The following is a 21655-nucleotide window of genomic DNA, read 5'->3' on the forward strand; positions in this document are numbered from 1 at the left end:
ATGCTGTGCATTAACACATTTTTCTTCCTAACAACCGTGTGAGGGAAGTAACATCGCTATCTCCCATTTTTAAGATGAGAAAACAGATGTATGGAGCTCTTCGGAAAAGCACTCCAGGTCCCACGGCTGAATAAGTAAGAGAGCTGGGAAAATCTGTCCTCTCTGCACAGAAATGCTAATACAGGCACTCTTAAGTTATCGTTCAGATTATGAGCAGTCCTAGGAGTATTAATTTTAACAAAAGAACTTGCATGGTGAGATCTAAACTACTGATGCCTCCAAAATATAGGAGGAAACTGAAATTTCCTTTTCATCAACCTCTCTATTCTTGGTCAAAAGACAAAATAGCAACAACTCCAATGGGTGAGATAAATTCCCTGTAAGGATCTCCCTCATCATACGGAGGTGCTAGGCAAGAAACAGTTCAAAATCCCAACAAATTATGTATAGAGAGAACTTTGGGGTAACATTTCAGATGACTAATGCTGCCTAATTTTTTGACTGTGCCACCCTTCTCAATATTAAAATTAAAAATTTATGAATGATGTAAATCTAGCCCAGACATACACTTTGCCCAAAGTTTATAACACCACCAAAAAAAAATTGTCCCCACCACATCACATATATAAATTACTATGCTTTTTTTTTTTTTTAATTTCTTGAAATGCTGCAAGATCTGCCCAGTATCCAAAATCACTCCCTCATTCATCACAGTCGTCATCTGATTTAGATAAACCAGCCCCTAAACATGTTTGAATCTGCTCAGATAATGGAGGAAGTTTGTCTGCTGTCATCATTTTGGCTACTATCAATCCGGGGATCTCAGAAAGTCCTGCTTGTTCAGGAAGAGCCTTCAATCTTCTGTGCCCTTTGAAGATTTTTCAAAAATCATCTGAAGTTAATGAAAAAAATGATCGTAACTCACATAGAGCTTCTCTGCCAATCAGAGGACATTCCTCAACACAAGGCAGCCACTAAGAAACAGCAATAAAGCTGGAAAAGCTCATTCCCTCCTGCCTTTACCCACAAACGCTCATAAAAACATCTTACACTACCCTGAGAACTGTTTTCAGATTTCTGTTTGATAAGACAAATTTCTGTTTTTATCTCTTCGCCTTTTACCACCTTTTCACATATAAAAAAATTAACCGACACATGTTAATAAAGCTGGATATAACCACAGCAGACGATAACCCTCAGTTACTGCACCACCACCATCACCATCACCACCACCTCTGCCATGTCCTGTATGGCCATCGGACTCCACTTAGAACGCTACCATTTAGTATCTGTGTGATTCCTGGGCAGTTACTTAACTTTTCTGTGTCTAAGTATCCTCATCTGCCAAATGAGAATCCTAATGGTACCCATTTCTTAAAGGTATTTTTAAGAAAATGAGATGATAGCTATAAAGGACTTAGAATAGTGTCCGGCACAAAGTAAAGACTCAATTAAGAGTTCGCAATCATTGCCAGGTTGATTTTAAACACAAATGCACTTTCTGTAAAGCCAGAAAAATATTTACAGAAAATATCTCAACTTTCTATTCTACAGAGGGTGAAGCAAACTGTTGAATTGGGTGGCCAATCTGGGTTTACTCTGCCTTCCTCCAGCTTTATCTGCAATGCCTAGGGCAGGGCTGGGATACTTTTCCAGGTTGGGTGAGTAAAAGTTAATATAGAGCTCTCAAAAAGTAAACAAACAAACAAACAAATAAATAAAAGTCCAAGACTTCTTTTATATTGCTCTTCTAACAGTCCCATTTTAAAGATGAAAAAACTGGCTCTGGAGGCTCAAGTTCACAAATACTTAGTGGCGAGCCGAGACCAGAAAGAGCGGTAATGAAGCAAACCTCAAGGTACTCTTTTAAAGCCATTGCAAACGTCATCTAATTTCATCTTCATAAAAACCCTCTAAAGTAAGTATTATTTTCACTCTCTTAGAGATGCAGAAACTGAGGCTCATCCTCTCTGAATTAACTTCTTCATAACCAAACAATTAACAACTGATAAAGCCAAGATGAAAATGCTTCCTGTCTAGCTCCCCAAGTGCTTCAAGTTTTCTAGAGCTCAGGGCTGAGAACTCCAGTACTGAACTCTCAACCTGTGACTTACAAACTGTCTGTGCATCATTCTCCTCTGGGGAGCTTTGAAAAAGACAGACTACTGGGCTTCGCCTCAGGAAGGAGAATCAGAGTCTCAGAGGACAGGGCTTCAAAATCTGTATTTCTTCAGTTGGTCAGGTGATCCTGATGTGTAGCCAGAATTGAGAAACCTTAATCTAAGAAAGGCATTTTATGAGACTTCTACCATAAAATGGGAGGGAAATGAGTTACTTAAGGCTGATGGAATGTTCAGAGTGGCTAAATCTTCCTGAAGGGGAACAGTGGTGATGGTCCCTCCAGTCCTGCTGTGTCCCACAAACCCATGCAGCCCCACGCACATCTGCCAAAGTCCTACTTGCCTAAACACATCTGCATCACAATGAAAACAAGCACTGCACTTTGCAGCAGTGCCGGACTATGTGTTATGCTGGAAATACAGCAATAATGTTTCGTTCAGCCTTATCCTTTTTATCTGAAGCACCTAAGTCTGCAACATGCTTTTTTAGTCTTGAGCGAGAAAGAAATGGAGGGAAAGACTGTTGGAATGAACACTTACCAAGGTGCACCGTATATCCTGAATCCCTTCACTGTTACCTCCGAGTCTTGTAAGTAAATACTGTTTGTCAGGAGGGACTGAACGTTGTCAAAGTCCTCTGGTTTCAATTTGGACACAGAGGGGAAACGGTAGTAGTCCTGTTTAACAAGGTCTGCCATGAATTCCTTATCAAATGTCAGTTCATGATTCCCAGCAATCACTATTTTATATTCATATGGCAGGTTTCCTGAAATAAGAAAAGAGAGCACCAATTAGCACGTTCATTTCCCATCATGAAGAACAGCCGCCGAGACTGTGTGATTAGCAGACGGTATACACAAATGAAATAGCTCATGCATTCCTTTATATTTCCATGGGAACCAAAATTTATGACTACTCCTTTTGCTAACAAAAATGACAATAAACAGGAGATGGAAAGCCGCTAAGAAGCTAAAAAGCTACTAAGAAGACATTAAGTTTTCTAGTTCCATTTCTCTCTTCTGTATACTACAGATTCACTGTGCTGAATCCACACTGTGATGAATCCGGCAAAAAGCACATTAATCACGATCTTTAAAAAAGATCTGGACTTGGTTTGGTTCTCAAAAATAAGTTGATCACATCATAAGGCATAAAAATATAGAACTATCATGTTGTACATCTGAATATCGTATGCCATCTATGCTTTAATAAAAAAAAATAAGCCAACAGACTATTCTTAACAACTCAGATAACTGCTATATTTTTAGTATATCCTTCATACAAAAGACATGGCATAGCCAAGCCTTACACAATTTACGTAAATTCAGGACTACATGGTACAATTTCATACTGCAAGTTAAAGTTTTCCTTTTGGCTTATGAATAAAAAACACATTAATAATGCTGCCTCCCCCCATTAGAAGGCTAACTTTCTATCCATTGGGGATGGGAGAAGGAAGTGTAAAGCTTAACCCCCTTTTAATATTTATGGTATGGAAATGTGAGTTCTCGATGTGCGCTTTTTATGCAAAAGTTTCCCGATCAAAATGAGATAATTCTGGGAAGAAGAATGAAAGCTATAAAGGAAAACCCAAACACCAGACTTCTGCATAGATTTATAATGTTTGAATAAAGTACAGATCATACATATTAATAACTCACCGTGATGCTATAAGAACCAAAATCCAAAGGGAGATAGTGCCGGGCAGCTGTCCCCATCCTGAAATTAATGCCCTTTTCTATTCATTTTCATTATCCATCCCTCAAGCCTTACCGCTGGGCTGCTGCTCATTTTATTTCATTTCATTTCATTTTATTTTGAGAGGAAAAAGGGCAGGACAATGATGCCTATAATTCCAGCTTCCCGAGACTCCTAGGTCCAATGCAAAATTAATGTTTCCTGTTATTCCAGGAAGAATGAATTTACCACTAGCAGGAATCTGGATACACTTGTAAGAACTGGTCTTTACCAGCAAGTCAGAGTCAATGATTTAATTGATGAAGCTTACTGGGGAAGAGAATTATACTTTGGGGGGAGAGGCAAATTTTGTCATAAATCCACTTAGATTTTAGCAATGCAAACTACAGAAATTATACTGTGAGGTCCACAATCCCAGCAGCACACTGCAAACGTATCTGCTAACACCGAGGCGATATTTAAGATTGCCAGAATATGCTTTGTGGCGCTACTGGTTTTTCTTTAGCTTTCACTTTTTAGGTTTCTAATGGTAATACAATTGCATATATAGCAATGCTGGTTAATGGGGAGGCTGAAGAGAGACATTAAAGCAATCAGAGAATAACACTGTAGAACAATAAAACTGAAAATACTGTGGCCAAATGTCAATGGGTATCCTTGACTACTACTGGCCCACAATGTTGTGCGACATGCTTTTGGTCTCAGTTTTTGCAAGGTGAACAGCTCATGGAAAACAGGAAGCTTCTCTCAAATGCATGTCTATGTGAGTTTACAATTTTCACTAGCATAAGGCAGTAAGAAGTGTGATTACGTTGCAAGCTACTTGGACAGAATGGTATTTTGCACAATTCTCTGCACTTAAAATACAGATGAAAGATGTATTAACAGGATGCAAATTCCCAGCACTGCACATGCTGGCAATTTGTGAGATGCCCCACAACTCTAATATCATGGCTCCATGACCCCACTGGCTTAATAGCTCACCCCAAGATTCACCTGTGCTCCCAAGGCCAGAATGGGCTGAAACATTTTTCCTAGACAGTAATCTGTTCCAAGCAGGTCCTACCAGTGTGAATCTTTCAGCAACTCTATTTGTACAAGTCACGCTGTAGCTGCCTGGTTCCCTTTTAATCATTCATGATGATAGACTCACTGTAAACCATTTCTTTATGCACCACTGCTCTTGCAAGAGGGCTTGGCTTCTTGCTTTTTCCATTTTAGAGCTTTGCTTCAGAAATGGCACGGGTGAGACTGGGAAATAGGGGAGAGGAAGTACATTTTCCCCCTTCAGACCAATTTAAAAAAAAAAAAAGTAAAACTGCTGCAAAGTAAATCTTCCTCTGGAAGACAGGACTCCTCGGTGTCTTTTAAATCAAATTTGGACACTTGACATAAAGAAGTAGCCACCAAAATGAACAGCCACAGAAACAGTGATGATATTTACACATTGCCAACAAACTCATCTCTTTCTGAGAATCCAATAGTAGTTTCCGACTTCCATTTTCTGTTACCTATGTTATGAGATTGTCTGACATATTTTCTTTTCTGCTGAACTGACCTTTCATCTATAATCTGCCAACCTTTATGTTTTATATGAAAAGTGTAAGCAGGGCAGCTGACAAATCTCCTGTTACTTGATGGCATTTTAGCTTTTTTTCCAGACTAGATTAATTTGGAAGGCTCTGCAGTGAAGCTCCAAACTTCTTGGTATTCAAATAGTATCATTTTAAAATTGTCAAAGAGGTGCCCGCTTTTATCTATTTTATTCAGATCAACCGTGGAAGCCAACCTGCCTGAATAAAAAAATCAAAGCCATATTACAATTTTTCCAGCACGGAAAAATTCTTGCTTCTAATGACCTAAAGAACTATATAGCTAACCAGTTTCATTTTTCCCAATATATGATATATATTCTATTGGTGATAAATAAGATTATTTTAGGTGAAATAGAGATGAACTTTTGGCAAGATGTCAAATAGCTTTATGTTTTAAAAACACATATTTGAAAAAAATACAATATAACAGCACAAGTAATGATACATAGTTTCACTTTTTCTATTTTTCATTTCTATTTTCACTTTTCTATTTTTATATAGAAAATGAGATGATTTAAAGAAAAATAGTGAGCAAATAATTGTACAGATAATTCACAGAAAGTGATGACTATAGCAAATGAACGAACATATATGTAGCAATCTAGCCCATCAGTTCAAGTTAGAGCTATAGACCATAAGTGAGACCATGAGCTCTTCGAGGCAACAATTAAGTCTTATTCTACTCTGTCTCTTCTACTATATCTGCATTGCCTAGTGGTGTCACATAAATAGATGCTCACTTAACAACTGAAGGATAATGGAAGTCAACTGGGTTTTCACTGCTACTCTACATTTCTAATCATCCCACACTCCTGCCACTGACTATTCTCTAAGCAGCCATCACAAAACTTTTCCAGGTTCTTGTCTAGCTCCCAGTCTCCTTTTGACTCCCCAACTGGCATACGATGTGTCCTCTTCCTCATGGTAGTCTCTCTTTACTACCTCATGTTTACTTTCCTATCACTCCGTCTGTTTGTAGGTTCTCATCTTGCTAATAATTGGCCTCAATCCCACTCCTCCCATTTCCACTGGCATTTTCCTTTTCCAGACGTCATTCTGACATTTTGGATCTCTCTCTATTTAAGCCTCCTCCTTGGTGAGTTTATGTTTATCCACCTCAAGGAAACAAAAAATAGCTGCCCTACACACACACACACACACACACACACACACACACACACACGCACACGCACACACACACACACACACGGACACACACACCCCTCACATACAGTTCTAAACCATCCCTAACCTTTCTTCTTCTTTGAGATGCTTCCTTATTTCACTTCTAAACTTCTGGAGAGGATTCCAGAATCATGCAGCTGATAAGCCAAATTTGGCCCACAGATATATTATAGTTAGCCCTCGACTGTGTCTTATTTAAAAAAAAAAAAAAGAACTAAGTTTTAGAAATCAGGAGGTACCACACGAAAAATTCCGGGTTTCTAATTTCCTTGGAAAATCAAAAGATCAGGCAATACCGGCCTCCAATCTGCCAGAGACTTCTCCAATCCTTCTTACTTCTCACACATGACCCACTTGTCATATTTGTGTTGTCTGAGGGGCCACTCTATTATTTGAATTAGCAACTTAGGGACAAATAGTTACTCAAAATTTACCAAATATAATTTGGCTTCTGTTTCTATTCTCTTCTAAAAGCTTTCCTGGAATGTCGATTATAACTTCCTAATAGCCAAACCAAGACTTCAGTTCTCATCTCCATTAATCACACCACAGTGATATCTGTGTCCCTCAAAGTATCCATTCCCCTGATCATTGATGCTGTACTCTCCAGTTTCCCTCCTCCCTCTCTGATAGTTCCTTTCCTCTCTTTTCTTCCTCAGCTCCTTTTGCATCCCAGCTGACTCAGTACACTCTCTTTCTTTATCTTTATTTCTATGGATATTATTTAATATTTTCTTACCATATGTCTCACATTTCTCATCTTCATGATTCAATTTTTAAACTATTATAATTTAAATCATGGAGGCAGCATGAGGTTAAGAGTGGGGACTTTGTAGGCTTTGCCACGTGACCTTGGTGATGACCTTAGCTGTACAGCCTCGGACTGAGTCTTTATGGGGGTAATAACTGCACACACATCATAGGTTGTGTTCAAGATAAAATGAGAAAAACCTTCTAAAGCTCATGCATGGTGTGGAATAAACCATGGGTGCATGTTAATTATTTTTTACTCCATCTTTTTAGTTTTGCTTTTTTCAGATGACTTGTCTCCCCCTAGACTCTGAGGTCTTTGAAGGCATGGATCATGGCTTATGGTTCCTTATTTGACAACTACTATTAAATAAATATGTGAAGGAAGGAATGAGCCTCTGCAAAAGTTGCCAGGAACTTCCCTAGGAGCATTCTAGGAATTGAGCTTGCCATCTAGGAATCAGTATCTCATTGTCCTCCTGAAATGTCCTATTCTCTGTCCACAAATGCATTCTAGCCAAATAATCTCCAACGACCTCTTTTTAAACTATGGTTTCCTGAAATATACATGGGAAAATAATACTACCTCTAAGGTTTGGTGTGCATTAAACAATAGTGCATGTAAAGAATCTACAGTTTTTAACACTTTATAAACACTCAGTAGCTGTGTTGTAATAATTTTTATAATGATTAACCTTTCTCAGCCACTATCCAAGAAAATATTAGTTTATCCACAAATTGGATCACTGTCTGGTCACAATGACACAATGTCACTATTCTCAAAGAAAAACATCTGAAGATGGAAAAGAAAACTTTGATCTTCCAAGGGCAAAACTAGCATCTCCAAAATGTCCTTCAAGTTAACAAAAGTATTACTAAGGTTTAAGGCATCTGGATCTAGAGGTGATGGTGGGTGAGCCTATGAGGCTTTCGAGCTATAAATGGCGCAAACCCAGACACTTCTGTCAAGGTAATTCTAACCTTGCAAAATGTGTACCTTGAACACACCGCTTTTTTCCTCTTTCTGTTGTCCAGCTCCCATCTCTTCTAATATTTATTCAATACCAAAAAATGTGCCAAGATAGGCTTCTCATCCACAGCGAACAGTAAAACCTGTGATTCGTAACATCCCAATTCTACTTCTCTCAACAGTGACTATCCATTTTAAATGTCCCTAATATTGTCATAGAATTTGATGGGGGTGGGGGAACTCTTCTATGAGTGTGTATAGAGAAATAGAATATTTAGACAAGTTTAAGATTTTGAGGTACGCACATGTCTGGTAAGTCCATAACAACTTTAAAGCTGATACATAATAAATTGTGTCAAGGTCAGCCTCCCAACTTTAAAACAAATTCTGGACATTTAATGTGTCACTTAAAGTGGCTCCCATGAATCATGGAACACGAATCCAGAAGTATCTTCAGGGACAACCTGACCTAGTGCTTTGAAAGCTGCGCTCCGTGAGCCTCCCACGGCTGGAGCAGGGCTGCATGAGGAAAGTGACAAAGGCAGAGGGGAGAACCCTGTCCCCATGTTCATCACGGCAGCACTGTTTTCCTTTATTTTACAATTTGGGGAAAGCTTTCATTTGAAGAAAATTATCCCTGACTTAAAAATATTTTTAAAAGTCAATAACTGATCCACTTCCATGTCACTGATGAAGAAACTGAGTGCCAGAGGATGCTGCCACTCACTAAGCAAAGTCGCAGGCCAAATTCGTGGCACAAGTGGGACAAGAATACCTCTTCTGCATCTTGTCTGAGCCATCCCTTCAGGTGACTCCAAGTCCCTCACAGCCTCATGAAGTCAGACTGAAGACCTGAAGACCTACCTCTCAACATCTTACCATCCTCTACCTACAGTGATCTCTTCTCTAGTTCTAGGCAGCCGTGGCTATTTTTGTTTTTATTGTGAAACAGAACTCCCCGTTTTAGATGTTCCTCTGGCTGTATCATGGATTTCTCCTCCAGGGGACATCAAGACTCACCCTATGACAACACACAACCTGCCTGGCTCAATTAAGGCATTCTCCAAACGCTGCTGCAGTTGTGGGTATAATTTCTTACCTGCTGGCTCCCAGAAGAATTTGGGAGCTGACCCAAGGAGGAGAAGGTCACAGGAAGGTCACAAGGAGAAGGAAAAAAGCTCCTCAGCCCAACTTTATGCAGAGTCTCAGAATTTAAAAATTTGTTGGCTCCATTATGAGAACTAAGAGGAAGCTTTGACAAGAAAATAGAAGTTCAAGGTAATAAGCGCAAATGCCTACAGGAACCAGAAGGGTAAAACGAAAATGTGAACTGGACTGTAATAGAGAGCAGTGAGGACCAGGGCACACGTGCATCACCATTTTAAAATAACCATACAAGCACTCCTTTGGCTGAACAGTATAACTTGCGAGCTTGTCCCCCTCTACATATCACCATTAAAAGTTGATGTGCCTCAAAGTTAAGTATTATACAAGTGTAATATATTTTTCTGCTGTAAATCATTATAGAATGTATTCCTCTAGAAAACTCAAGTTCAGGCCAAATCAAAATCCAAGGTCAATTTCAAAATAGTCACTTTTCTTGGGAATCTTCCTGCCACCTGCTAGAAGATGGCTCTTGCACCATACTCCTCATTGCAACCAAAAGGCCATCAGGGCTGTGACTAATGACAAATACCACTTCCCCATGCCCCACTTTTATCAGGGATCTGATAAGGCTAATTGACTGCTTATCTCCTCTTTATTCTGCTAAAACCAAGAGAAAAAGGCAAAACAAACACAAAGTACAACAGTAGTTATTCCTCTCAAAGCAAACCTGGCTTGCCGGGTCTTCTGGGTAAAAGAAAACCTAGTTGTATAAAGGTGACAAATTCCAAGATCTCCAATCCCTAAGCCCACTCTCCTCCAGACTCTTATAGACTTTGAAAATAAATGAGAAAACCAAAAAAATGCTTGTGGCCTAACGCTCATTAAACAAAGCTCACCTTATAGAAAGAAGAAAGTAACACAGAGATGACAAGACAGAAGGACTGGCTATGGCTCGCAGATGCCCAGGAAAACCAAACTCACATGGCACAAGCGTCGGGCTCGCTCTCCCTTGCCAAAGGGCTAGAAATAAACTAACTTTTTGAGATTAAAAAAGATAAAACAGATATATAGTTGGATCTATTATTACGGAATGTTCCTAACCAAAAGAGCTATACTACAATTCGATCTCATTGCCGAAACCTTTAGCCTACACGGGAAGTGCCAGGGCCCTATTTTAAAACACTGTTCCTTAAGCCAGTGTTAAAAAGGGACCTTGTTATATCTCCAAGGTGGATGAAAGAAAGCAATTTTTTCTGTTTAAAATGATCATATTTTAAATATTGTGACTAGCAGAAAGGGAAAATGTTCAAACTCTTAAAGTCTCTGTATTCCACTTAGGACTGAGTAAGACTAACTTGAGAGCGAAAACTGGCCAAGCAGAAAATTTTGCCAGGGTATGAAAAGAAAAGGGGAAAAAAAACCCAAAAAAAACAGCATCGAGGATGGAAGAACTATGAGGCTGCAGGATGGACTAAGGAGATACGGCATCTAAATTCCTTTGCTGATGATTGCTGGGGAGAAAGAGCAGAGAAAAGCTAGGTCCAGCCTGGAGGCAGAGGGAGGGCCCTCTCTACTATAAGTAGGCAGAGCCCACCTTTCCCTGCTGATCTCCCGGCACCCAGGAAAATGCTTGGCATTTAGTTGGTGCCCACTACCTACTTATTAAATGAATGAATGAACTTTCAGCAATCCCTCTTGGCTCCACGGTTTGCATTCAGTTGCCTGGGCTGCAAAGCCACCACAAACATTCTATCAGGGCAAGCTCTGTCTCTGACCTCAGTCTGTCCCCCTTCAGGCTCCATTAATTTTCACAAGTCCTGACAGCTCTAAGTTAATACTCACACTTGCTGATGGAGCCACACAGCAGGTTCAGACTGCTACCTTCTCCTCTGAAACTCATGCATTAGGGTTTCTTCCATGCTTGCAATGGGAAACCAAGTCTAAGAAATATTAAACACAGAAAACTATATTACAATAATGTCAGGGCTGAGCCAGAAACCCAGGAGAAAGTAAGGAATACTGAGCGAAAGCCCAGTGGTCCGCTGCGGGAATTAGGGCTAGTATAAGAAACCATAGCTGAAACGTTCCATTAAAAGAATCCCAAGGCACCAGGAGATATTATAAGCCTTCATCTACACAAAGGAGACCAAGGTCTATCCCCCGCCCAGGAAAGCAAATTCCCTCTGGACCTGAGTAGTCACATAACTAAGAAGTGCAAACCACGAAGGAGCAGGCTGTTAGTACCCATAATTATTAGGAATTCGAAAACAACTCTGAGATTTCTGTTGCTTGGCAGCAACTTATTTGCATGCATTCTTGTCTCAACCATAACCTTCCAACATAACTTTTCGTGACTTAAATATACTCATATTGTCATTCATTTTAAAAGACAGCCATAAGGTAGTAAAAATGAATGACAGTGTCCTCTTCATTTCCCTAAGTTGCCACCCAGAACAACACGGCATGTTCTACATGTGAAGCTGTGGTGGTTGGTGGTTAACTGTCCACTGCAGCCTGGCTCCCACCATATTTAAGTATTATCACCTGGCTGGACAACTGGAACCATATATACTCTCCTCAATATTTATCTTGTCCAACATCTTCCTTACGAAGGAGGGCCTTGCCTTGTTGAGAAAGATTTATATCCCATACAACAAGTTCTATTTAACAATGAGACCAGCTCTGAAAGACTCTTCAATCTACTTCCTCAAACTTCAGAAAACCGGATCCAAATCAGGGTTTCACCGGATAGTCACAACAAGAATTGGTAAAGAACTGTCGAGTCTGCTCTCAACCAGCTCTGTGCACGTCTATATTGCTCAGTAGTGTAGGCATATGTGGCATGAGGAAAAGATCAAGGACTTTGGAGTCATATTTGGGACCAGATTTCTCATTTGGTCACTTATTACATGTGAAACTCAAACTCAAAACGTGCTGTTTAACTCTCTTATTAGTCGCCAGAAAATAAATAAATAAATAAATGATAATAGTGGAACCTGCATTACAGAGTGGATGTGGAGAATGAGTAAGGTCCTGAGTAAAGGACCTAATGCAAACGTGACATATAAAAGAGGACTGCTATTATTTGTATCGTGTCCTGTTTTGCACTGTAACTTCGTTCAGGATAAGGCACCTATCTCCTACTTCCTACCACCATTCAAGAGTATTCAGTCGATATCTTTAATAAACTATACTGTTAACTGACAAAGTCTATGATGAGCTGAAGGATAATAAGTTGTCATTTTATCCCCACAAAGCCTTTTAAAAAGCAACTGAGAAAAGATGTTCCTTCCAGGAATAATTATAAAACAAGTGGCAATTATTCTACAGAATAATTAGAAGAACAAATGCAAATCCTATGTGTTTGCATTTTAAATCATTAAGTATGGTGAAAATCAAATTAAGTAAAAATAACACAGGTATAAAGGCCATATTCTTTAAAAGAAAGTAATGACGTTGAGGTTTTTTAGATTTTTCTTCTCACCTTAACCCTGTAAATAGTAATAATAAATCTTTCGGGGCTAACTACTATTATTTTTGCATGTTGAAACAGTGTTTGGGCAAATGAATGGAGGATTTCAGTGTGCAGTTATTCCAAGGGGCTGGTTCACTGAAGCCAGAACAGAAGGTTGACAATGGAAATAAAATCTCTGCCTTAACAGTGCCACTGGGGCTAGATGAAAATGGTCTTCTAGAACTTGATTAAAACTAAATTGAAAAAGAACATATTTGGCTAATATTACATTAGACTAAAATATAGAAATGAACCCTAATACTCTTGGAATCTAATAAGAAAAAGCCATCTCAATTTCCAAACTTTCAAAAGCATCTCCTTTAAATGCATCACAGATCAATTTACATGGTACTTTTGCCAATAAGCAAAACCAAATCACAGGTTCCAATTGGCTTATATTGGAAAGTGTGAGAGCAAATGCTAGAAAATGCAATTACTGCAAACAAACTCCATTTTCTCCGCTCCGAAGGGAATTTCAGAGAATATTTTATTGCCATCAAATAATATTTCAGAAGGCATCAATACACAATTCTATTTTCTTTTCAGAGTCCCTACTCGCTGTATAATCGAATCCATTCTACAGAATATCTTGAAATTTAGTGAAGAGCCTACGAAAGGGGATATTACCTTGCACACGCGTCCTATGTCAATTTTAATAATTTGCACTCTGGACAGAAAGCCGCATAGAACAAAGTTTAGGAGCCAATAAAATTGACTTTTCCCATTTTATAACTCAAAATTTTAATGAAGCATTTCGAGAATAAAAATTTAAAAGAAATCTCTCAGGGAAGGTTATTTTGATCAGTAGTGACAGCAATGAGATGAAGGGAATGGAGACCACATTTGTTTCCTCTTCCATTTTTGCTTCTCCTTCACCCCTCAAATGGCAAAATTTTCTAATAAGAACTCCAGATAATCAAGAGCTACAAAGAAGACTTCCTGGGGGGTGTAAAATCATAAAGTCTCCTGCTGGTAAGGTTTCGGTTTCACTGAAACACCAGTTCCAACAGTCCCTGATCTCTTTCCTTGGAAAGAGCTTTGTTGCCCTGTACTGCGAGCCATCCCCTCTAGAGAGAAACAGTACAAAGCATGTAGTGTAATTCCTCAGGAAGAAAGGATTTCTGCAAAGTTTACCATGACCCTTGAGGTCTGAGGTTCCAGGAAGTGGAGCCGAAGGTCTATTTCCCTTTCTACGTTTTTATTCCTTACCCATATGTTATAGACTGAATGTGCGTGTCCCCCTAAAATTCGTATGTTGCAATCCTAATCCCCAGTGTGATGATATTTGAAGGTGGGACCCCTGGGAGGTGATTAGGTCATGAGGTTGGAGACCCCATGAGTGAGGTTAGTGTCCTCATAAATGAGACCCCAAAGGATTTCCTTGACCCTTCTACCACGTAAAGGCACAGCAAGAAGACATCATCTATGAACCAGGAAGAGCCACCTTGATTTTGGACTTTCCAGCCTTTAGAACTGTGAGAAATAAATTTTTATTGTATACAAGCCACCCAGTCTGTGGTATTTTGTTAGAACAACCTGAATGGCTAAGAATCATGAGGATATGAGTAGCTAGTACCTCAATTTTAGATTCCAGATGGCTTTAAAGTGTTACAAATCTTATTTTTATTTTATCCTAGGATGGCATCAATTATATATATCACAAGGTATACTATTCTATTCATTTGCAATTGAGTGACTGCATCTGATTTAAGAAATCTGTTATAAGGGGATTTTTTTTTGTTGGGGAAGACAGATGGAGGCGAAGATATTGGCTTGCAATAATAACTCAATTTTGTTTAAAGTGAACAAATGAATAAATAAATGAATAAATGAACTATATGCATCACACAAATAATGTGTTTTAATTTCAAAAGAAAAAGAAATTACTGTTGCTGCATGGTTAACATTACTCATTTAAAGATTTTTACAGTCTTGTTCCCAGAATTGGGTAGCTCAGAGGAGATAATCAATAGTGAAGTTAATGGAATAGCCATTCATTATTTGAGGAAGGTGCCTGTATTTCTTCTTCCTTGTATCCTTTCATCTGCAACTTTTCACCCCTCGGCCTCTTAGGCAAATCACTGCTGTTTTGACAGCTGGCTTTGCAGAGGCCACTCTTTACAAATGAGCCTACTGCCCAGGCCAAACAGGACATGTGTGTGGATCTTCTCAGGCCCTCAAGTCACTGGGTCAGATGAAAGAATCCAGCTAACATACTTGTAGGGCCAGCTTTGTCCTTTTGCTTCCATCAAAAAAATCAAGAGACAGCAGGATGCCCTTGACCTCTTATCCTCTAATTCCAAGCGCACTGACATTCCAACCTAGGAGAGTCCTCAGAGATCAGAATCATTCTTTGTATGGACTGGGAAACTAAGACCCAGCAAGGCTACATGACGTGTCTCAAAGGTCACCCAGTAAATTAGCTGCAAGGTGGAATTCCTGTTTTCCCAGCCCAATCCTCTCTTCCTTTACCGTGTCATTCAATTACATAGTCAGAGCTTTTGAGATGAAGAGAGTTTAAATGATTTGTTTCACAGATCAGGAAATTTAGGTTCAGAAAAAATGAGAGGCTTTTCTGAAGACTGTGCCTACAGTCATGAATCTTGACTCCTAAAATCAATCTGCTACTACCTGTAAGTCCCGTCCAATAACCGCCACCCCCCCCCCCAGGACATATGGTTACTCATTTCTTCATACCTCACAGACATTCAGGATGGTTCAAGTTCATCCAACTATTATAGTCTAAGGCCATTTTCTTTCATTTGACCTATGGAAGGCATTTGTTTAGCAACCTTAACTGTGAGCTTAAATCAGTTATTAACTTAAAATAATAGAAATGACCTCTCTGGATCCAGGTACCATCCTTCCAAACTTTCCTTCTGTTTCTGACACTATTGCTGAAGTGCCTTTGATGAAATACAATGGTAAAGTTCCTCTATAAGGCCAATATCCCAATTTTTACTCATTTTTTCCCATCAGTAACTAAGTGGCTATGTTTACTACGTTTGCATATTCTTAGCCAGCATGGCACCCCTTTTTTGTATCAAACACCTAAATAGTTTCTCAAGGTTCTGAACAAAAGATTTTCTTGACCAATATCTCCTTATAATAACATAGGCTTATCTCAACCACAGTATTTCATTTCTGCCTATATCTGAAATACCAGCATTTTTCACTAGGATTATTCTCCTCGGAGTGGGAGGTAAGTAAGGCCAGTATAATTGATTCTTGAGGTGCTGAAAATGGAGGTCAAATTTTTTGAAAAAGACTACATTTTTAAAAAATGAATTCCTTTGGAGTGTTTTGGCTAGAAACTGGAGATTAGATACATAAGTAGGAAAACAAGGTATTTTTGCAGGGTCAAACATAATTCTCCACAACTGAGAACTCCAACCACTTCTATTCAAACCCATCCAAAGGCTTGTGAAGTTGATTCCTTACTAGAAAGGTCTGGCCAGACTTCAATGCTTTGGGTTAAACTGTTTTTACTTTTTAACTGTCATGTGCCATCTCACTTTCAAGTCCACATTCTCAGATTCACGCACTTTGTGGTTTCCTTTCCCTTTCGGCTCATTTCAAAGCTCTCGTGAAGTCAGGTCACAACCTAATTTTCTAATCCAGTAACCCTGGGGGGAAAAAAAAATCTTATTAGATCCCATTAAATCTCATTAGATCCCTGACCCTCTCAAAAGTCAGAATGCAATCTGATAATGAAATAGGGTCCCAGAATGCCCATGGAAAGATCATGGTCTTTCTACAACATTCAGTAACTATTCCCTGGGGTCCCAGGGTGAGACTGGAAATATGCTGGGGTCTGGCTGAGAATATAATGAATACACAAAATAGAAAAGAATCTCTGCCCATAAGAAGCTTATACTCAGTTGGAAGCAACAGACAATAAAGAAGTAAATACCTACTAACAAAACTCAGATTGTGATAATTGCTAGGAAGGGAAATAGATGCCGTGAAAGAATAATAACAGAAGAAATCTACTGAAATAGGGTGATCATGAAAAGTGTCTTCGAGAGGGAGCAGTCAACATTTTCAGTCCACCCATCTTCTTATTAATAATCAGTTAAGAAATGCAAAAAACAGATTTCCCTGATTATGTATGACATAACGTGAGGCAGGAAGCACACATACATGTGAGTGCACCCACACGCACATACACCCCAGTGGTGTTTACAACAAGAGAAAAAGGAATACTGTACAGGAAAAAAAAAGAGAAAATTTTCAAGATGGAAATCGGAAACAGGTATTAAATATGGGATTTTAAAGCACCACCCAAGGCTGTCTCAGTCACTAGCCAAAGCCACAACACTGTGGTTATCCCTTGAATCTCAGCAAGTTATACTAAATGAACTTCATTCATAAAAGAATAGTAGACTGGTATTGAAATAGTATCTGGTAATGAAATATCTTTGCATGGTACCTCTAAGGTACCAGACTCATAGAGCAGAGTTGATGGTCTACTCCGCCCCAGCTTTTCATGATAGCAGAGCCTCCAATTTCATTCATGTATTCATCACCCCGTGAAGCCACGTCCTCAAGAAAGGTGTGCCTATTCTTAGACCCGGGTGAGTGGATCTTGATCAATCACTGATTGTATTTCCTTTGCCAGTGATCAGTTTAAAGACGTGCATGTCACCCAACTGAGACACGAGGGGCTGCCTGCTGACAGGATTCTAGGAAATGGTCCTGACTATACAGACAGACAATACAAAGAGGAAATGGCTCTCTCTTTCCATGGAATAATGTCATGCCTCTGTGTTAAGCCTGGAACTTCAGCACTCATTTTATAACCTTAAGGGTTAAGGTTAACATGTGAGACTAGGAGAAAGGAATACTGAAAGAACTTGGGTTCCTGATAATCATCATCGGGTCCCTGAATTACCATATCCTCCAAAATGCTTTACTCTTCCCAGTCTTCTTATTATATGAGATAATAAATCCCTTGTTATTTAAGCCATCTTGTTTCTGATTTTAATGCAGTATATTTACATTTTTACATGTTCAATTAATAAAATAATGTTTCTACCAAACAGTGCTATTCGTATACCTTCTACTCCTTACAACAGCCTAGTAAGAGATTCTGAATCATGATTTGCTGCCTCTGGCAATGATACTCAGAGTCCTTGTAAACAAAATTAAATGATGATGACAATTATGAGGCTTAGAACCAACACAAACAATACTTAACTTCTGTCATCCTAAAAAAATTTATACATTAATTTGCTTAATCCTTTCTTACAACAATTCTTTGAATGAAGAACTATTACCCCATTTTACAGATGAGGTAACTAAAGTACACAGAGGTCACAATGGAAAAGAAGGCCTTGTTAAGGGTGGCGAAAGTATGCAGAATAAACCCTGAATTTGACGATCTATATTGTCATGAGCAAGAACAGTGCATTGAACTAGCAGGAGAGCCACAGAAGAACTCATTAAAGCTCCAATTATTTGGTTCCCACCAGTAGAGAACCTGATTCAATAGGTCTGAAATAGATTCCAGGAATTTGAATTTTTAACTACCTGCCTGATAAGCAGCCAGGTTTAGGAGATAGGAACTTGAAACTAGAGAAAATCGAGCTGCCCAAGATTTGGGGGGGTGGGGCATATTAGGGTAACTGAGTTGATCTATGAACTCTTTTTCAAGTAAGAATATAAAATGCTTCAAAAGTTAACTCCCACCAGAGTGGTTAGATAACCTTAATGTTTTATACATTAGGAATTAAAATTAACTTGCTTCCTAAATCCAACAGGATACAGAGAGTTGTGTGTGTTTTGTCTTCTTGACTGCCAGAGTCATATACTAGCCCCAACTTGCCTCACAGATATGCCAAGAACTTCCTGCAAAAGATATGGAACAGCCTACCATGTCAAGTCAACTTAAAAATCCCATGAAGCCAAGGTCACAGTCACTTCGAGAACTTTCTAAAACAAATACTTTAAAGTCTGGATTGGTCATAAAGATTTAACATGAAGCAGACATATCTTTTCACTATGGCAATTTTCTGTCCACCAAAGTCAGAGAGTATGAATGTGACCAAAGGCGAATGACACTAAACTGAACTGCAAATGCATGGTATATGAGTAACCACCTCCCCATCCTACAATATGGCAGCCATTGCTAATCAGTTAACATCTTTCCCACCAAGTCTGGATGTGGCATGAAGATCCTTCTTAACAAAATGCTTCAAGGCTGAAACTCCCTCAGGATATGAACAAAAATTAAGATCTCTCACTACTAGAAGGAAAAAATTGCAAAAAAAAAAAAAAAAAATATTGTGTGTTCATTTCCCAGACACTCTCTGGTACATTCAAGACTTATTATTTCTATAGCTCTTCATTTCTTGTTCATAAAGGGCATTTGGATAAATGTTTACCAAGTTTCATTCGTTTTTTTTCCTTACTAGTTTGGCCAAAGGATTTGACATTTCCCTAACATGAATATTAAACTCAGCATAGCCCATGAAGCACTAGAACCAAAACAGTTAATTAGCAAGTCACCAAGACTGTAGCAAGAAGCAGGAGGCATGGCTTAGGAAGCTGCCCATTTTTATCGTAAGAAAGAAAATAAAGACAGTAAGTCTAAGAACATTTATTAACCCCCCAGTATGGGTAATTGCCATCAGATGTGAGTCTGTCAGTCTTGCATTAACATAAGCTACTACGTCTTGGTTTTCAACGGCACAGTAATGCCCATGATACGGCAGATAAGTGCTAACGCTGGAGTTTTGAGATCCAAGCTCTGTGTCCAGCAAAGGCTTTTCAAAGAATTTCACTCTCAATGGTTGCTTGCCTAGAAGAAATTCATTTTATGTTTAAAAAAAAAAAGTAAGAAAGAAAACAAGGAGGCATTCAATTGAGCAAGCGTTTTTTTAACTCGTTTTAAGATAATCTCTTGCATTCACCAACAGTTTCTCCAATGAGCAGAAGCACAGAAAGACACCTTGTATGGTTTGGCTGCATGTTCCATTTTATATTGTTAGATGACCTAAAATAATGGAATGGCAATAAAACAAAAAAAGAAAGGCTTTATAATAGTCGGGATACGCCGATCAATTTTAAATTGAATTACACAGCCTGCTAATCTTTATGATTGGATAAAATTTCTTTCAACATCATGCATTATACTAAATTTTGCAGTGCTTCCCCCTCCTCACTTCTTGAGCCGAAAGCCCCCTGCCCCCACACACACACCTCCCCAATGATAAAGCTTCCCTTTGACCCTAAAAGCATTGTTCCTGCTGACTGGGAAGACTTGTGCAAGATTTCATTTTTATAGCTATTGTTAGTTGGTGGGCATCTGTATCTCACACCAGGGTATACACAAACAATATTACAAACACTGGGCCTATTTTCCTATAATCCCATAAGCATACAATTTTTTAAAAAATGGATAGATTCGAGCATACACATATGACCAAAGAGATTTTTAAAACCGACACTATCAAGGAGCTTTGTTAAATTTTAAAAACGGATGTGTGGAACACTGCACACTGCATATTTGATGAACCGAGCACACTTCCGAAACTCTGAACCACCCAGGTCTCGAGTGATAGTAGCCTCACTGAAGTAGGAGCCTGTCTGTCTGGGCTGTGTTCTTGCTCATTTGGTGTGATGGAGCAGGGTGCTAATGTGAGGAGAAAGAGCTTGTTCTGTAAGCGTAGATGAGCTCAGACTTCAAGCCCTCTAACCTTAATGAAGAGAACTGAGAGAGGACAACAAGAACTGCCTTAACAATGTCCTGGTCTTTCTTCCTCCTGTCATCAGAAAGGAAGTTTCTGAATTTGCCTTACAAAAACTATGTATATATATTTCTAGGAGAAATGACTCTTCTTAAAACTTAAGCTCCTTCCTGATACCTTAAGACTATGGAACCGTACTCTGTGATACACTTTGGTTTATTTATAATAAAAATGAAAGATCCGCCCTACACTGACTTGTGAACAAATTCATGTTCCCTCTCACTGAGCTACATTTATGATTTTTCTTTTTAACATTTGCAAGGTAGGAAAAGAGACCAAACATAAGAATGAAAACTTAGATCTGAGAATCACCGTAAGAACATATAGCAAATTATAAGCTACAGAACAACTACCAGAAACCGCACATAGTTTCTGTTTCAGATCTTTCTAGATATGCTAGATGCTCTTGTAACTGACCCTCCAGTCCCTCTGAGACACATACCAACTGCTGCCCACAAGGCACTGACTAATGACAGTCACAATTATCCCTGCTGACGTCTATGCACTTCTGCTCCCATGTACAGCAACCCAGAGCCGCTTGCATTTATCCCCACACAGTTTATGCCAACTATACTATGGACCATGATTACCTAATGCAGTTATATACTACTTAAAATGACCAAATACTAATATTCAAAGAGTGTATAAATTTGCTGCTACATAAGGAGGAAACGACACTACTTTAAAAAGCAGAGGAAAGAATCATAAAAATCTAGATGTATTCCACACTCAGATTGTTTCGCAAGCATCTTTACATTTTGACTTTCCAATAAATAAACTAAAATCGAAATGTGATAAATATGACACACTTTTGATAAAATGATAAATTATATATGTGTGATTTACCCAGAAAAGATAGTGCTGATCTCTAATCACTGTGAGCAAAGAAAAAGCTTCAGCACTACCTCAGAAGACTGGCCAAAACATGCATAACTGTATGCTCCAAGTTAAAATAAAAATATTTT

General features: G+C 38.9%; 1 protein-coding gene across 5 annotated transcripts in view; it reads right to left on the reverse strand.

The window, feature by feature from the left end:
* MPPED2 (metallophosphoesterase domain containing 2) overlaps positions 1-21655 on the reverse strand; it is a 156984-nt gene that overhangs the window by 73711 nt on the left and 61618 nt on the right. For all 5 annotated transcript variants that reach the window (XM_036220648.1, XM_016154852.2, XM_016154854.2 and 2 more), the window contains exon 4: positions 2661-2886. In XM_036220648.1, the coding sequence (XP_036076541.1) occupies positions 2661-2886 (226 nt within the window). The remainder of the gene's footprint in view (positions 1-2660; positions 2887-21655) is intronic.

Source organism: Rousettus aegyptiacus, unplaced genomic scaffold, assembly GCF_014176215.1.
Source record: "Rousettus aegyptiacus isolate mRouAeg1 unplaced genomic scaffold, mRouAeg1.p scaffold_m13_p_5, whole genome shotgun sequence".
Taxonomy (NCBI): Eukaryota; Metazoa; Chordata; class Mammalia; order Chiroptera; family Pteropodidae; genus Rousettus; species Rousettus aegyptiacus.